Source organism: Cicer arietinum, chromosome 7 (genome assembly GCF_000331145.2).
Source record: "Cicer arietinum cultivar CDC Frontier isolate Library 1 chromosome 7, Cicar.CDCFrontier_v2.0, whole genome shotgun sequence".
Lineage (NCBI taxonomy): Eukaryota > Viridiplantae > Streptophyta > Magnoliopsida > Fabales > Fabaceae > Cicer > Cicer arietinum.
The window spans coordinates 11,474,165-11,491,926 of record NC_021166.2 but is presented as its reverse complement, the minus strand read 5'-3'; the positions used below and the strand labels follow the sequence as shown (position 1 = coordinate 11,491,926).

The window sequence follows — 17,762 nt, the reverse complement described above, 5'->3', positions numbered from 1 at the left end:
TGAAAAGAAATATTAAATATTTATATGAAATATAAATACATGATTGACACGCCCCGTGTCCCTTATAAATGAAAATATATATAATAATAATAATAATAATAATAATAATAATAATAATAATAATAATAATAATAAAACCTACTTTTCCCTTTTCTTTTTTCATTTCACTCTTCTCCCTTCTTCCCTCTCTCTCAGCAACCCATCCTTCTCCATTTTCATTTTCTTTTCTTCTCTTTTCTTCTTCTTCTTCTTTCTCTCATTTAAAGCCACAATAAACCCATGGAAATGGTATACACTCTCTAAGCAAGCTTCCACATATTTTCCCAAGTTCTTGGGTATAATTTTTGGGTTAGGGTTTGTGTTCTAAGGAAGGAAAAGGGTACCCATCTCTTGAGAGTGGTTTATTGAGACTCATTGAGGTAAATGCACAACTCTAATCCAAGTATGAATTCATAGAAAAATGTAGATTTGAGTAAAAATATTATTTTGTGCTTAGAGTATATTTAAATGATTTTCATGGTTTCCTAGAGTTAGCTAAACTTTAGAATAGATTTTTCTAAAGTCTTGCAAATATTTTTAATACTCAGATTTGTCAACTGAGACCTTGCCGGCTACTCTGAGAGTTGTTGGAGAGCAAACTTAGACGATTCTCCATAACTGTGAGTTGACGACGATCATCGGCATATATTTTATACTGCTATTATTATTATTTTACTTGTTTTCTATATTAAAGTATTTATTGAAAAATTTGGGAAACACAACCTTTGAATTTTATCGCGATTTCGTCAATTATTTAATTTAACGATCGTTGTTATATAATATGTTATTAATTTGACTTATGTACGAGTTAAAGTATTTAAATATTGAATTGTTATGCGATTGAATATGTTTTTTTCATGAATTACGATGAAATGATTTTAAATGCGCGTTTTGGAAAATCGGTGTTATTGTTAGTAAATCGTTAATTGCGTTAGGTACACCTAGTTACCACGTGTTGATTAGGGAGAGTTAACCGTTAGATGGAGCCGCCCCTATGAGAGAGGTCATCCGTAGGAGGAGAGGGCTATCAACGAGATGTAAGCTCCCTAATTGATATGTGATGATGCGTTGCGGGATTGAGAAGAGAGGGCCATCCGTTAGATGGAGCCGCCCCTAAGGGAAATGCCACCTTTAGGAGGAAAGAGCTATCAATGATATAAAGTCGCCTCTTGGTTCTAAAAAATTTGTATTATTACTTGTTTGATTTTTATAATGATATTAAGGTTGTTCATTTTGATTTCGTTTCGTTATTCACTGGATTCTAATATTTTTCAAGCGGTTAAACAGTTATTCGTGCCTTTTGTGTTTCCCATCTAATTGATGGTAGTTGTTGTCTCCTCACTAAGTCTTTGTGACTTACCCTTCATGTTGTTTTTTTTTTTTTTTCCAGATTCGCAAGCAGCTGAGTAGGAATCTATTATTTGATTCAAGTCTCAACATACTTCTTTTTTGGTAGGCCTCTTTGATCGATGACCATTTTTGTAACATTTGTTGAGTCTATGTAAATTGCAGCTATTTTGGAGTCTAGAAAGTCTATTTAGTTTTTTTTGGGAAGTGTATTATGCAATTTGATTATGTTATCTGAATTATGACTGGATTGAAAGCTGAACAGGGATTTTACAAAATTTGGAAATGTTGAAATTACAGAGGATACTCTGTCGAAATTTCGAGAAAAAGCATATATATATTTTTAAATGGTTAAAAGCGATTTAGTTGTTTAATTGTTAAGTTAGTTGATAGGCTTGCCAGGCTAGGAGTATAGCTTGTGCGCCAGTCACGACATTAAATTTTTGGGTCGTGACAATGATAAACATAAAATAAAAGAAACAAAATTATGAGAAATAAATGTAGTAATAATGTTATAATTTATATACAATAAAAACATTTCATATTCAAAATATAATGATATAATCAATTTCACTTAATATTCAATTAATTTTTTTATTTATAACGGGCTATTAAACTGTAACTAAAATAGAAATCAAATTTAATTAATTGTCATTCTTTAAAAATAAATAAAATAGGAAATTATTTATAAATCAATTTGTTGAGACAAAAACCCAAATCAAGTGTTTTGAGGATAAACAAATAGTTAATTAATCACTAATTATGTTTGTATTTAACTTGTATTTTTGAGTGATTTATTTAAAGATAGGTGATCAAATACGTTCATACAACGTTCTCGCCATGAAATAAATCAAGAACATCATGTCTTACTTGAACTGAAGATTGATTACAAGAATATTCTAATTTATAAAAGAACGTTTTAGTTTATAAAGGAACATTATGGTTTTTATAAAAGAACATTCTAGTCTATAAAGGAGCATTCTAATTATTCCTTTTTAAATACATAATAAAAATAGAACATTCTCCATAGTTCAAACATCAAGTTAAAGAATATTAAAACTACTCAAATCACTAATCAAACTCACATATCAAGCTGAAAACCCAAAGAAACAAAAAGCCTTCCGATTGATCTCCAAAGTGATGAATTGTGAGCAAAGACAATGATACATTGTTGCTGCACTTTTTGCAGAAAGCTCAACATGCTTATGAGACAAAGAATTGACATGTCACAACCATTCAATCACTCTTTCACGTTTTCCATACAACACAGAACCAAGAACATTCTAGATATGTAGAAGAACGTTATGGATCAAATAACACACGTGCCTAATAAAACTCAATCTGGACAAACTGTTTGTTTGGTTTAGTAACGACTATATTGAACATTTTTAAAACTTTTTCCTCATCTACGAAAGCAACATCAAGGAGAAGACAACGTCAAACAATTTTAAGGCAATCATTTCATACTTAAACAATCATACTCAAACAATAAAACTCTTCACTCAAGTAAAACTCCAACTCTCTCTTATTATATTCAAGATTTCCTTTATTGAGTTATTATTTATAATTAATCTCAAACAAGTGTTGAGTAGATTTTAATCATAAACTTCTTTATCATATTCATCATTTGAAATTCAAGTCTATCTCTTAAGATAATTTGAGTATGTTGTAAAATCATTTTAGTTATCAAAAGGTGAATTATAAAAATATTTTTTAGACTAGAAGGTAACTGTAAAAATCATTTTAAAGTTGAAAGGTGAATTCTAAAACTGATAAAAAAAGATAGTATGAAAACAAGAATGTTCTTAATGTTAGACACATTTGTGAAAAAACTCACAGAAAATAATTATTTGTGCAATCTATAAGAAATACATGAATATTGAATTCTTCCAAAATTCATAAAAATAAATATTGAATTTTACGTAAGAGTTTTTACACAAGAGTTATTACAATAAAATTTTACATAAAAAATTTTACATAAGAGTTTTTACAAAAAAGAGTTTTACTTAAGAATTTTTACATAAAAGTTTTACATAAGATATTTTACATAAGAGTTTTTACAGTAAAATTTTATAAATTTCCTGCACTCCTCAAGCAAAACAACAAACTATAAGATATCCTCTTTACCATAATTGTCTTGTATACCACAAGCTTTCAATCAACCTCAAAAATGATATTCTCCATTTATGTCAACAACTCATTTGATAGCATGGTGAAGACCTAATACCTTTCTGATATAGATTATAAAAAATATCAATATATAACTAATGTACACTATTTCAATAATTTTGAAAGATATTAAAATGTGTCACCACTTTTAGTGTCATTAAATTATATTATGTTAATAATATTAAAGTTATCAATTTCAAAAGAATACACACAATTATACAGAATTTTCAAAATTGATTGGATTCAATAGAATGACCTATTAGCCAATATTTTAGCACAAATTGAGCTAAAATAAACAAGTTTAAATAGCAATCTTGACCTTTTAACACGGTCTAATTAGCCCAAACGAATAATCGGTTGGTGCAATATGGCCATTGGACCTGGAGTCGTCCCAATTTCGACATCTTAATTTGATTTTTGAAATAATAATATTAATAAAAGGTTTAACGATTAGTATTATCTAATTTAAAAATTTATTAATAAAAGAAAATTTAAATCTATAAACATAATAAATTGACATATATTTAGCTAAAACTTTTAAAGTTTAACCATTATGAATTACTTATTTTGTTCAACTAAAGGAATAAAATTCGAATTCAATTAATATTTAGTGTTATGGTAAAAAACTATACTTGCATCCAATTATATCTAACCAAATAAATATAGAAAAGTGATATAAAAATAAAATAGTTGAATAAATCAGAAAAAGAAAAATGAAATCGAGTGACTTATTAGCCTGCATAATGTTCTTTTTATTCTTCTTTGGATTTTTTATAGCCTATAATGGTTGAACTATGATTGAACTATAGACTTAATAAATTGCAGTTCATTAATAAACAGTTATATCCAATCTTACTCATTTAAAAGTTTATTTTCTCTTCTTAAATATTTTCAAACACTTCTAAATTATATTTAAATTAGCTAAATCTAAATGTATAAAATATACGTTAAATTAACAGATTTGAATGTAGTTTTAGGAACTTTTCAGAAAAGCTGAGAAGGGAGAAAAGAAACTCCCTACTCAATTTTTTTTTTTTGTTCAACAACTTCCTACAAATTAATGTAATGGACTTTGTTTGGTCAACGTGGGCCATGCCAACCCATCCCGTATGAGAGAGCTAACTAATACTCCTATATACTTCAATGGTATTTTTTAATTAAAATATTATATTAAAATTTAATCAATAAAAATTTATGTATTCGAATTATGTTATAAATTAGATACATTAATTTGTATTCATTAAATTTTAAATAGACCATCTTTTATATAAAAGAGTAAATAGAGTAATATTTTTTCGTATATCGCCCATTTCAAAGTATATAACTTTCGTAGTCAAAACAAAACGTGTATGTATAATTTTCTCAACAAATATTGTCGCACGGGTTCCACCTACTTTTTACTTGAGTGGCCCTGATGACGTATGGGCCAAGAAAGGAAAAAAAATCCGAAACATACGTTTTGCAACATATGGAAAATGGTGGAAAAAAATTTCATGCACCCTCGGACTTATACTCCCAATCTATATTATTTATATATATTAAAAAAAGTTATTTCATTAAATTCAATTTGAATTTCGTAAAACATAAAAAACAAAACATGTTTTTTTAAACACATTTTTTTTTTAAAAAAATATAACTTTGTATAGGAAAATTTTAAAAAAAATATTTAGGTACATAAATGTTAAATTATTTGAAACAAATTTGTGTATTGAAAAATTTTAAAAAAATTCTTTAATCCACAAAGTTTAGTGTTTAAATTATAAATCTTACTAAAACATATTTATGCACTGAAAAACTATTTCTAAGTTTTTATTTATACACAAATATACATTTGTGTATCGAAAAACTTAAAAAATATTTTTCAATATACAAAGTTTAAATTTTTTGAAATACACGAGTTTCAAAAAATAATTAAGTTTTTAATCACTATTTTTTTTTGTCTCTATTTTGATTTGTTTTTTTTTTGGTAAAAAGTGATATTGTTAGTCCTTAAAAAATTCTGTATAAAACTAAAATAAAGATTATAAATAAATAATTTTTTTTATAGAAATTAAATTTAAAATGACGTAATTTTGTAATGTTAAAAATATATCTAACATAAAATTACTCTCATTTTATCAGTATAAAAAATAAAATTTGGTATCCTCACTTATTGGAATCGTGCGCTGTTCAGTTGTTTGCACCGTCCAATAGCCGACAACATGAAGTACTAAATTGCATGAGTGGCCATTCAATATTTACGTGGTAAAGTTCTTTTACCACAACTTCATAATTTGCATCTTTTGCAAGAGGGACATTTAAGACGAAGAAGCAGGTTTCTTTCACATTAAGAATTTGTACTCAGCTGAGTGATTGTAATAATTTTTGTATAATTTGTTACAAGTGTATACTTGAGGGTATGTCCTTTAATATATCTTTATGTAATAATCATAGGTTTCTAAAGTCTACAATTTACACGTTATTTTTTTTTTCTTTCTAATTTTTTGTTTGTAGAATTTGAAAGGTATTTTAGTCCAACCTCTCTAGCAAATGATTGGGTACGATATCTCTACAATCCTTCGTAAAAGTTGGTAAATTTTCTCACCGCAATGCTAGGTTCATATCATTCTTAATAAAAGTTCAATTATCAACAGCTAAAAAAAAAATAACAACGGTTTAGCTCCATCCTTAAATATAAGATTATATTAATCAAATTAAAAAAAAATTATAAAATGATGGTTAATAGTTAGTTATCAATTATTTTACTAATAAATAAATATTTTAAATTTTTCTCTCTATATAATCGAGATTGGATGGACACATACATGGGGTATATATGATATATTAATTTTGTATATTATTATTATTATTATTATTATTATTATTATTATTATTATTATTAGTTCGATAATTAATAATTTAAAGAACAATTTATTGTTATTATTTTACCTTGTGAACCACGGTGTGGAGGAGGATTTTAAGAAGCAAGTGTTTGACGAGAGTGCTAAGTTCTTCTGACTTCCACTCCAACACAAAATTAACTTGTCTCGCAAGGACTATAGAGGTTACACTCCTCTTTATGCTCAAAAACTTGACCCTACTTCACTCTCCAAAGGTATCTTTCTTTTCCTTTTCAAAATTAATCAGATGTATTTTTAGTCTATGTTTTCTGGTGTGATTGCAACATCAGGGTCGTCACCGTAATTTTATCATTTTTATTGTAAAATCAATATACATTTAGAATATTTATTTTTTAGACTCGATTACTAATTTACTTTTTAAGTTCAATTTTCATACTTTTTTTTAGTGTAGAAAAGATATTTTACTTCAGATAAAAATGACTTGTTACATCTAAGTCAAAGCTGATGTATTATTTGTTGATGTAAATGTTCTAACATATACATCAGCATAATAAATCATAATTGTGAAAAATTATATTTAACTATTATTGATTAATTAGTAGTATATTTTTTACCATGACACTATAATGTACTTTTATTAGAACTACATTGATGGGTGATGAAATATTCTAAAAGAGATTAAAAAAATTAATGTTAAAGTTATTTTAAAAACTACTTTCTATATTTTTTTTAGTAATTACTATAATTATTAATTTCTTATTTATAGAATAGAAGAAAACATCGAATAAATCCTTAAGTCTTAGCTCAACTGACAAATTAGATTGGACAAAGTTCAAACTCGATACCTCGTATTTGTGTAAGTTATTTATGATGATAAGACAAAAAAATATAAAAGAAAACATATTTCATAACAATGACTCACCACAATGAATCAACCTAAATCCTTCTAAAATTTAACTAAAATATCTAATAGAACTTAGTCTAGTGTTTAACATATTTAGAACATAACTGCATATGAATTAAACCTAAAAAAATTAACCATAAAATTAGTAGAATTTTAAAATAATCCATAAGATCAGTAAAAATAAAATAAAAAAACAATCACATTTGTCTTTTACGAACAATTTTAGAGGATTTGGACCGTTGAAAAAAAACTGAACACAATAAAAAATCTTGACAATTAATTTGATATGAAACAATTCAAATTATATAATAATAAAATTAATTTTTATTGTCGACTATTCACTTTTGATTGGACGATTGATAGCAATAACTGCGTCACACAATTACTGCACCGAATTTAATATCAATTTTAGAAGCTACATTTGCCATAAATAAATTATCATTGTTAAAATATCAAGTTAACTTATTAAATCGTACAATTTCATAAGTCAAAATATTAATTTTGAGTTGACTCATATGTAAACTCGAATTTTTAACAAGTTTACGAATCTTACTAATTTTAATCAATTGGACTTATACTCGAGAAAATCAGGTAAATTCATAGATATTTTTTAACATAGTTTTTTGAATCCTTTTTTTCATATCAGATAATTGAGTTGAACTTTTGAGTTATTGATACATTTATTGTATTATATAATTATATATCATGGATATATTATTTATAATATTATTGTTATTATAAGAGGTAATATAAATATAAATAAATTTGTTTAAACTCTTGATTTCAATAATCTCTAATAAAGTATTCTTAATTTGAAGAAACATTTTAAAAATTGTTAATTTAAAAAATAATTGTTTTGACAATACAATTTCAAAAATTAAAACGGTGATTGAGTTTACTTAAAAAAAAAATAATCGAGTGATTCACATGTATTTTGTTATTCAACAATAAAAGGTTCATTCTACATTTTTAAGTAATTTTTCCTCAAACATTGTTTATAGTTTATTACCATGCTCCTTTTTGGTATTTAGCAACCCTGCAAGAAAAATGTGTAAAATTGTTTAATTTTGTGAATGATAAAAAACATTTGATCATTCCTTATAAGCAGGTGATCCAAAAGAAAGCTATTACATTAGCTCTTTAGCAGATACCACTAGTGTTCGTCTCAATCAATGGCCTTATGAGGGTATGAATTTCCTTTCTGTTCATTCTTAATTAGGAATCAAAATTTTGTGCACATGGTTTTGCTAATTCTTACATATGAACTTTACTAGACGTATTTTTTTCTGGCATGGACACTACAGATTTACTGCCAAATTGGAGGTCCACAAGGGAATCCTTATTTTGGAAAATACAGTAAGGTTATTACCCTTCAATTCTGTTGCCTATTTATTATAAAGAACTATTCTCACGAGACTCTGTGATTCAAACTCAATACTCTTCTTTGTTTTTTCTTTTATTGAACAGTTTAGAATTTAAATATTTTTGTTATATGCTGCTACAGGTCAGCTGGCAAAAAGTTGTTGTCTCTAATTGCCTTGTCTTTGAATCTTAATGAAGATTACTTTGACAAGATAAATGACTTAAACACACCCGAAGCTTTTCTTCGACTTTTGCGCTATCAAGGTTTATTACCATTTCCTTTATTTTCTCAACATTCGTAAGTAACAATTTAATGAATCATATGGTATATTTAATAATTATTTCTAATGTGCGTAATTGTTTTTTTTGCACACACTCTTGTTACTTATTTAGTAACCTATGTATATGTGATGCCTCTCCTCATTCAGATTATGGCATGTGTTAACAATGAAAAGAAAAATAAGAGAGACAATCACTCTAAAGTTTCATAACATAGAATGAACCAAACTTCAGTTAATAGGGTTACAATTATTATATACATAAAAAAAACAAAAGTGTCTAAAATACCCTTACTACTAATATATAATAACATTATCTAACATCTCCCCTCAAACTCACGATGCATTAATGTGGAGCATCGATAGTTTGTCAACTAAAAAACGAAAACGTTTAATGGAATGCATCTTTGTGAACAAATCAGCAATCTGTAAAGAAGAAGAGACAAACGGTAAAGTAATGGTTCCATGCTGAAGATGATGACGAGTTTTGATCTTGTATACCCAACGATACCCAATAGCACGTTTTCCAAGAGGAAGGGGTACTAATTCCCAAGTATTGGTTTTGGGCAATGCAGATAGTTCTTCTGCCATAGCTTGCTGCCAAAGAGGATCAAGAACAACCTCTTTATTGGAAGATGACTCAGAAAAAGTTGACGAGAGGGGTAATGAGGAGGATCAACAATCGCAGAAGGTTGTTGGACAGCCGGGGGGACAAGAGGGATGTCACCAAAGAAGAAGCAACAATTAAAGAGAAGAACCAACAAAGAGAGAAGCAACGAAAGAAGAAGCAGGAGCCAAAGAGAGGATCATTAACTATACCAAACAATCACAATAAAGAGAAAAACCAAACCAACAAGAAATCATATCAAATAGTCACAATCAAGAGAAGAACCAAACCAACAAAAAATCAAACCGAAAAAGGAGCGATCAAAAAAAGAAACAACAACCATATCAAAATCAACAGATAGGAACAACCAAATAAGTAGCACCATGAAACCAAATCAAAACAAACCAAACTAAACTAAACAAAGAGAGAAGCAACCAAATAGATGAACCACATGAGAGAAGAGCAAACAAATAGAACAATCAATATGGAGAGAAGCAACAAAGCAAATCACTAGAGAGAGGAGCAATCAAACAGAAGAAGTAACAGAGAGAGCGACAACACAGAAGAAATCAACCAAAGAGATATGAGAGACGAACAATTAAATTACCAACCAAATCAGCAAAGAACCACAACAATTGAAAGCATGTGAATCAAACCAAAATCAACTCATTAATACTGATCATAACAAACAAGCTGTTTTTTTTTTAAGTTGTTCTGCAATATCAGATATTTGGGAAGCAGTCTCAGATGAGTATACAGAACCAGACTAGAGCCAATGGGAGAAGGAGCATAAGCAACAACATTGGACGATGGCACCCTAAAATTCTTCTTATGTGCTCTCCTCAATTTCGGACAATGTGTTTTCCAATGTGTTTGAAGAGAAACATCCTTAGCACCAGCCATAACAAATAATGACAGGAAAATACGAAAAACACAACCACTGAGACAAAATAAATTAGGGATAATCTAGTGCTGTGCATGCCCGATTTCTCCCCCTACAGACGTTGTTTCGCCGATCCGACCATTGAAGACGAAGACCTGAATGTTGCGAACCTGCTGTCAAAAAATCAGTCTGATCCAAGGGTTGACGAATGCGCAATCGATGTTTTTGTGAAACTAATTTAATAAAATCGGGAACAAGGTTACTCTTCTCTTTTCTTTTTTGGTGGTTGCTTTTCCTATCAAAATAATCTCTCTGTTCTGTAGATTCCAAAATCAACCAAAGCTCTTTGATACCATGTTAACAATGAAAAGAAAAAGAAGAGAGGTAACCACCCTAAGGTTTCATAACATAAATGAAACAAACTTCAGTTAATAGGGTTACAATTAATATATATATAATAACATTATCTAACAACATTATCATATAAACAATGACTTAATGATTTATATTTAAAGATCTGCAAGGAGAAGTTAAAGCAACCTCAGGTATGGGACGATGTTCCTAATGTAGAAGGGTAATTAAGTTAATCTCTAAAGCGCTTTGTAAATAGTGTTAGATGTTTTGTGTTTGTATCTGCAGGGCCTTAATTGTGAACATTGGAGATATGATGGAGAGGTGGACAAGTTGTGTATACCAGTAAATTCCATAATCCAATCCAACAACTTAGAAAAAATCTATTTCTTTTATCAATATTCAACACTTCACAGAGTTATGCCAACAGGAAAAGAACGTTATTTGGTAATTATTACTTCTCTGATTCTCAGACTGTGTAGTGGAATGTTTTGAAAGTTGCTGCAGTGAATCAACTCCCCCCAGGTAAAGAAAAAGTATTATCAAAACTGGATTAAGACTCTAATATATGTCTAAGCACAAAAATGAGTTCAATTTTGAGATAGCTAAAAGAAAAATTGACTTAAATATTAGGGGAAGGAAACAGATTTCTACGACCCAAAGTGCGGCGAGTGTCTATATTTAATATTTGAAAGAAATAAAAATTTCATGTAGAAAAGACACATGTATGTAAAAAAACTTTAACAATAACGTTATAATTTTTTTATTAAAAAAATTGCATTATTATAAAATAATAGTATCACTTTACATTATTAATTTTTTCAATATATTTTATGTTTTAAATCCATATAAATATGAGTTTTTGTTTTGGTTATTTAAAAGTGACCACTTTTAGTTTTAAGTGTTAAATTAGTTGTTGTTAAGTCATGATGTGGCAAAAATATCACATCATCTCATGTTAAAATATTATCTTCTTATCCTTATAAGTAAATAATATAATGTAGTAACCTTTTTGTTTTCATCCTTCTGGAATTTATAACTAGCTTCTGGCCCCTCACTGTTTAAAGGAAACCAATTTTAGTCCCCACAGTTAACTCAATTTTGTTACGTGATGATGTGGCAAAACTCATCCATATCCTGTGTTGAGGTCATACTTATCTGTTAATTAATAGTACTAATTACAAGTAGGATTAAAAAACGTGCCTCGTGATTTGTACGTGATAATTTGTAGTCCACTCCTCTACTCTGTTCCCCTGTTCCAAATTCGATACATAGAAGAGAAAAAAACTATACCCGATCAAATAAAATATCGATGGCATGTCAATATTTGTGGACAATTGATATGAATAATGTGAAATTTTATTCATTACATGGTCACTTAAATAGAATAATTATGAATTTAGAAAATACTTGACAGTTTCAATAATATAAATATATTAAATTTAAGTTCAAATATGAAATTTAAGTTTAAATATTTTGATTTTAGTCTTTTTAAAAAAAATCTTAAATCTTTAGTTCCAAAAACTTTTCATGTTCAGTTATGTTCAAGATAATATAAACATTCACTTACAAAACATTAAATTTTTTAACAAAAAATAAATTAAATATAAACATTTAAACTTTCGGTGCTTAAAAGTTACCATGAATTAGTTACTCATGTTTTGTTTTAAAAAAATTAAAATTCTTTATTTAGAAGTGTGAACTTATTTAATATTTGATGTTACAATGCTATTTTATAAAGCCTTTAACCATATCACATAATTTAATAGTTATAAGTTTTTAAAAATATAATGGGATAACAAATACATGATTTATGGGGGTGTATTCAACCACATGAGATTGGGCTTAACAAAAGCCAACCTCACAAGCTAGTGAGCAACACAATACCCCTCACTTTAGATCAGATAAATACAATCCATCTAAAAAAGGATAGTTCTAACTTCCAAGTTAACATTCTTTATCAAAAATATTGAGACTCAGATATCAAAGATTAAAAATTTAAAAATAAAAGCTTGAAAATGTAGTAATTAAAAAGCTAACTAAGCCAAAAGTTTATCTTTAATAAAAGGTAGAGGTACAGATCCATACTTAGACTAAAGGACCGTCAAAGATTTATTTATAAACTCCCTTTATCTTCTTTATTGAAAGCTGCATATAAATCTGAATTTTACACGCAATATGTTTATATAAGCTTTTTGTGAATGTTGTTTGCAGATTCCCTCCAATACGTAGTGGGGACTATTTGAATGAACGGTTCAAGATCATATATGGTTCTGAAAGGGATCTTAAAGTCTAGTCAAATATTCCACACATGGATATATTAATTAAAATACTTGCTTCATTTTGAATAAATTACTTACTAAAATCTCATCTATTACTGCTTTAAAACTCTCACACAATTGTAAGATTGTTGGTCGTTGTCGTGTCACATTATTATCGAGCTTATTATTGATAATATTGAATGATTTATACATAAATTCTATAATGATAAAATTATTTATTAATTACTTAATCAAATTGTATATTCAAATGCCATAGGTTTTGGTCTAAGAACATTCGTGACAGGCATCTCAAATGTTTGGGTATTCTAAACTAAATTATAAAATACTTTTTCTTAATTATATAAATATTATCATTTAAAGTAAGACTATTTGATTTAATTTGTAAAAATCGACTAGGATTAAATATTTAGTTAAATGAGCTAATCTCTTACGGCATGCTAATAAGGGAGTCGTGATTCCAATTTCAACTGAAATAAATATTTATATTTAATGTTTGATAGTGTCTTCAACATGATAAATTTTAGTAGAGAGAACCAATGCAAAAATAATTACTTCATGACATAATAGATCATAAATAAAATTCAAACAATTTCAATTTTATTTTAAAAAAAAAAGCATCTTTCAACATATTAAAGTAGCAAAAATAATTTAAATTATTCTATAAAATACAATCAATGTCATCATAACTATTTTATTTTCAATTATCTCATCATTAAAAATATCATTTGTAATTATAAATTCACTATATTTTTCAAGTACTTAATTAAGCCTTTCAATTGTACAAACATATAAATTTTTGTAGTGTCCCTCCAAAATTTAGACATTGTCTAATTATTTGGTGATTAGGATAAGATATATTCGGATAAGATAAGAGAGTTTGATAAATAGAAAATATAGATATGATAAGGTCTTATAATATCTTATGTTTGATTTTTATTGATAAATAAATAATGACAGGATTATAGATATATAAATGAATGATTTATAATATTTTTTAATTCGAAATAATATTTCTTAATTGTTATTTATTTAAATAAGTTGATTCCATATAATTTATTTTTTTCGTTTTTTTTATTTTGTGATTTCATCTTCATTTAAGTATATGACTTTTTTTTGTTCTCATTTAGTGTAGTATTTTTTGTGTTTTCATTTTTTTTGATATTGTGTTCGTTTGGTTTAGATATATGATCCATTACAAGTTTCAATAAAATGAATTTGACGTTATTAATGATATGGATATAGTGACATAGATATTATAAATATTCGAATTTTTTCATATTTGTAAACACGTTGTCATTTTATGCTAAATTTTTGTTTTGTATTATTAATTTGGATGTTATGAATTTATTCGTAAATTCATTCTTTTTTATTTTAGCAAATTTAAATTTATATTGTATCAATGTATTTTATTGATTTGAATAAATAAATACCGTCATTCTTTAGCCAAAATTAATAATTTTATTTATTATCAAAATTTAAATTAATACTTATATACTTATAAGTATAATATCAATTATATATATATATATATATATATTAATTTTAATTTTTTTTAAATGTATTTTCCCAATAATTTTACTTGAAATTCATGATATAGGATAAAGTCACAAAGTTAACTTATTAATTTTTCAACTACAAAATTAAGACATAATATTATAGTATATTCAATCATGTATAGCATGTCGTGTTTATCTATTACTGCCACCAAATACTCTAAACATACTCCCCACCTCCACCAAATTTTTTGGATAGCTTTGTTTTAAAGGCCCGGTTTGTTATATTTTTTTCTAGAAACGATTTTTAAAATATTTTTTTTCTTTAGCATAATTTTTTAAAAATAATTAAATAAGTTTTCATAAAAATTTATATTAAGTATCTATTTAATTTTTGCTATAGTAAGATTTTAAGAAATGTTTAAAATAAAGAAGACGTTGTTTCTTATAATTTTAAAAATATTATTTTTAATAAATAATTTTTACTATGTTAAAATTTATAATAATAAAATAACTTTTTTAATATGTAACAAATGAGTTGCAATATTTTAGAAATGTAATAAAATTATTTTATTTATGAATTTAGCATTCTTTAACACGTCAAATAATTGAAGGATACTAATATTTGTGCGACTCTTTTTTTTCAATTTTACTTTTGATTTAAACTGCTCGTAGTAATTATGTCATTCTTTTTAACTAATCGAAGATTGAAAAAAGAAGAAAAAAACATGAGACTGAAAAAAAGCAGACACACAAACAAATCAATGACCGTGACTCCATGAGCTTGTGGTAGCGGTGTTGATGCTAGTACTATTATAAGGAAAATATTTTATTAAATATTAAAATTCCTATAAAGTTGTTAACAAACTTTAAAATATATATACTTATAAGGAAAATATTAATGAAATATTAAAATTCTATCAAGTTGTTAGCAGAATATTATATATATAATCCATTGAATTTGTAATTGTGTATGACATCTGGATGGATGTTCACGAACCTTTCTTAATTTTATCCTAACTGTCCATTAATAATAATCGAGTGATAAGCATTTGTGGAAAGATTCCTATCCCAGTCATATTCCAGCTTTTGGATTTGGTGCGGCCATTGATTTCACAACTTATAAACTATTAACCATAAATGAAACACTAGATGGTTACGATTTGTGAATGTTATGATTATTGTCTTTCTCTCAAATGATCTCTCATGAAATTAAATTTCTTCTTACTATATAAAGTAAAATAATTATTAAGAAATAACGTAAATAAAATAATTATTAAAAATAATCTAATATAATTTTAAAGAAACTAATTTCTTACCAATTTATGTTATAGTATAAAACAATTGGTATCAAAAAAAGTAATAATTTTTATAAATGAATTCAAACTTAAAAGTATTATCGAAAAGTTTAATTAATAGATATGTACTATCGATATAAATAATTTTATATTAACCATTAAAATAAATTTTTGATTCAATAATTATTTTAAATTATAGTTACAAGTGAAATAATAAAATTAATAATTTTTATCTATATTAATTGTAAAATTGAATTATACTAACGGGATCATATTATTTTCATCAACGAAACACCGGAAAAAAATTAATATTATCAACAATTGTATTATCCCATTCAAATACTCTGAGGTTATAATAATACAATTATATTGTAATAATTAATTAATATATTAATAATTTTTACTATAATATATTAATATATGAAAAATAAAAAAGTCAATAACGCGGTCTTGACAACACAGTTTCCCTTGACTAAATAAAAATATTGTACACATTTTCATTGGTAAATATTTGTTTAATTGTAATTTTAATGTTTTTATTTTTTCAATTCCTTAAATTGATTTCTTTAATTTAAAATTCAATCATTTTTGTGTTTTTTTTTATATAAATTTTTTACTACAACATAATAATTTAATATATTTTAAACGGTATAACATAAAATATAATAATATTGAATAATTATCATTTATAAAATTATAATAAAATCTTTATAAACTTTAATTTTATCTTATAAAATTATTTATTTTTATAATTTAATTAATAAGAGAATCCATTTTACGAATTAGTAATAGTAGAAAAATAAAAATGCAATTAAATCTACAAAATTATAGACTTTTCAATATATTTTTTTTTACTTAACATACTTTCTCTTAATAGTTACTTCTAAAATTTATATATATTGACTGATAATATTTATGAAAAAAATATTTTTAATTTAAAATTAATTTATATATATCAATATGTATTTTTTTTTTAATATTATCAACCAATTATAACTGTCAAATTATTAAAAATATTTAACTTTATTATAACTATTTTAAAACTTTTATATTTAAAGTATAGAGTAATTAAACTCTTCAATTTTATATAGTTCTTAGCAAATTTGTCAAAATTTACATTCGCTGTATGATACATAATCTATATAAGGAACTTTAAAGCATACTGAATTAGATTTAAATATTTAATTGGATTTATTTATAATTATTACAAAAAGTAAATAGTTTTATATGTTAATATATTATTAAATACTTTATATTATATATGCTATACTGTCAACAAAAAATTCCATTAATACTTTCCCAAAATAAATGTTAAATGACAAATATTCATACACACTATTATAGTATATATTTAACAAATTTAATACCTGTTTAACAGTAATGTTTCATTAATATAGCATATGCTAAGGTGCCCATTAGTGTTTTGATATAATTGATGCTTAGAAGTTATATGAAATTTTAGTGACGATTAATAAAATTTTACTTGTTATTGCTGTTGATTTAAATCCCTTAAATATATTGATGGTAGTTTACTTGTTTTGAGAAAATTAATTTAATTATTAATTTATTAATATTTATTTATGTAATATATATTTTAAAATTTAAGTTGTTGAATCAATATAATTCAAACAGTTAAGTTATACTTACACAAAGTATACTTGATCACCATTTGAATTTTAGATGAATTTTGTTGTGATAAATTATTTTTTAAAATAAAAAATTCAAATGGTTATGCTATGAAGTATGCTCAATTGATATTTACAATATTTATGTCGTAAAAAATAGATAATTATTTTTCTCAACTATTTGATTCTCGAAAAAAAGGAGTTCTAATAACCGAAATCCAACTGATAAACAAAATAAAGTTTGACCCATGTTTAAATCAGCCAAATTAAAAAGGATAAGATGA

At 25.8% G+C, this 17,762-nt stretch overlaps 1 protein-coding gene across 1 annotated transcript; it reads left to right on the top strand.

The window, feature by feature from the left end:
- The first annotated feature begins 6,359 nt into the window (after positions 1–6,359).
- LOC101493034 (kihadalactone A synthase LFS) lies at positions 6,360–13,198 on the top strand. Its single transcript, XM_073370981.1, is given in 11 exon segments — positions 6,360–6,364; positions 6,438–6,649; positions 8,408–8,485; positions 8,604–8,655; positions 8,804–8,959; positions 10,548–10,629; positions 10,945–11,003; positions 11,069–11,126; positions 11,183–11,229; positions 11,231–11,305; positions 12,995–13,198. Coding segments are annotated over 11 exon segments (906 nt in total). The 3' UTR covers positions 13,077–13,198.
- The last annotated feature ends 4,564 nt before the right edge of the window (positions 13,199–17,762 follow it).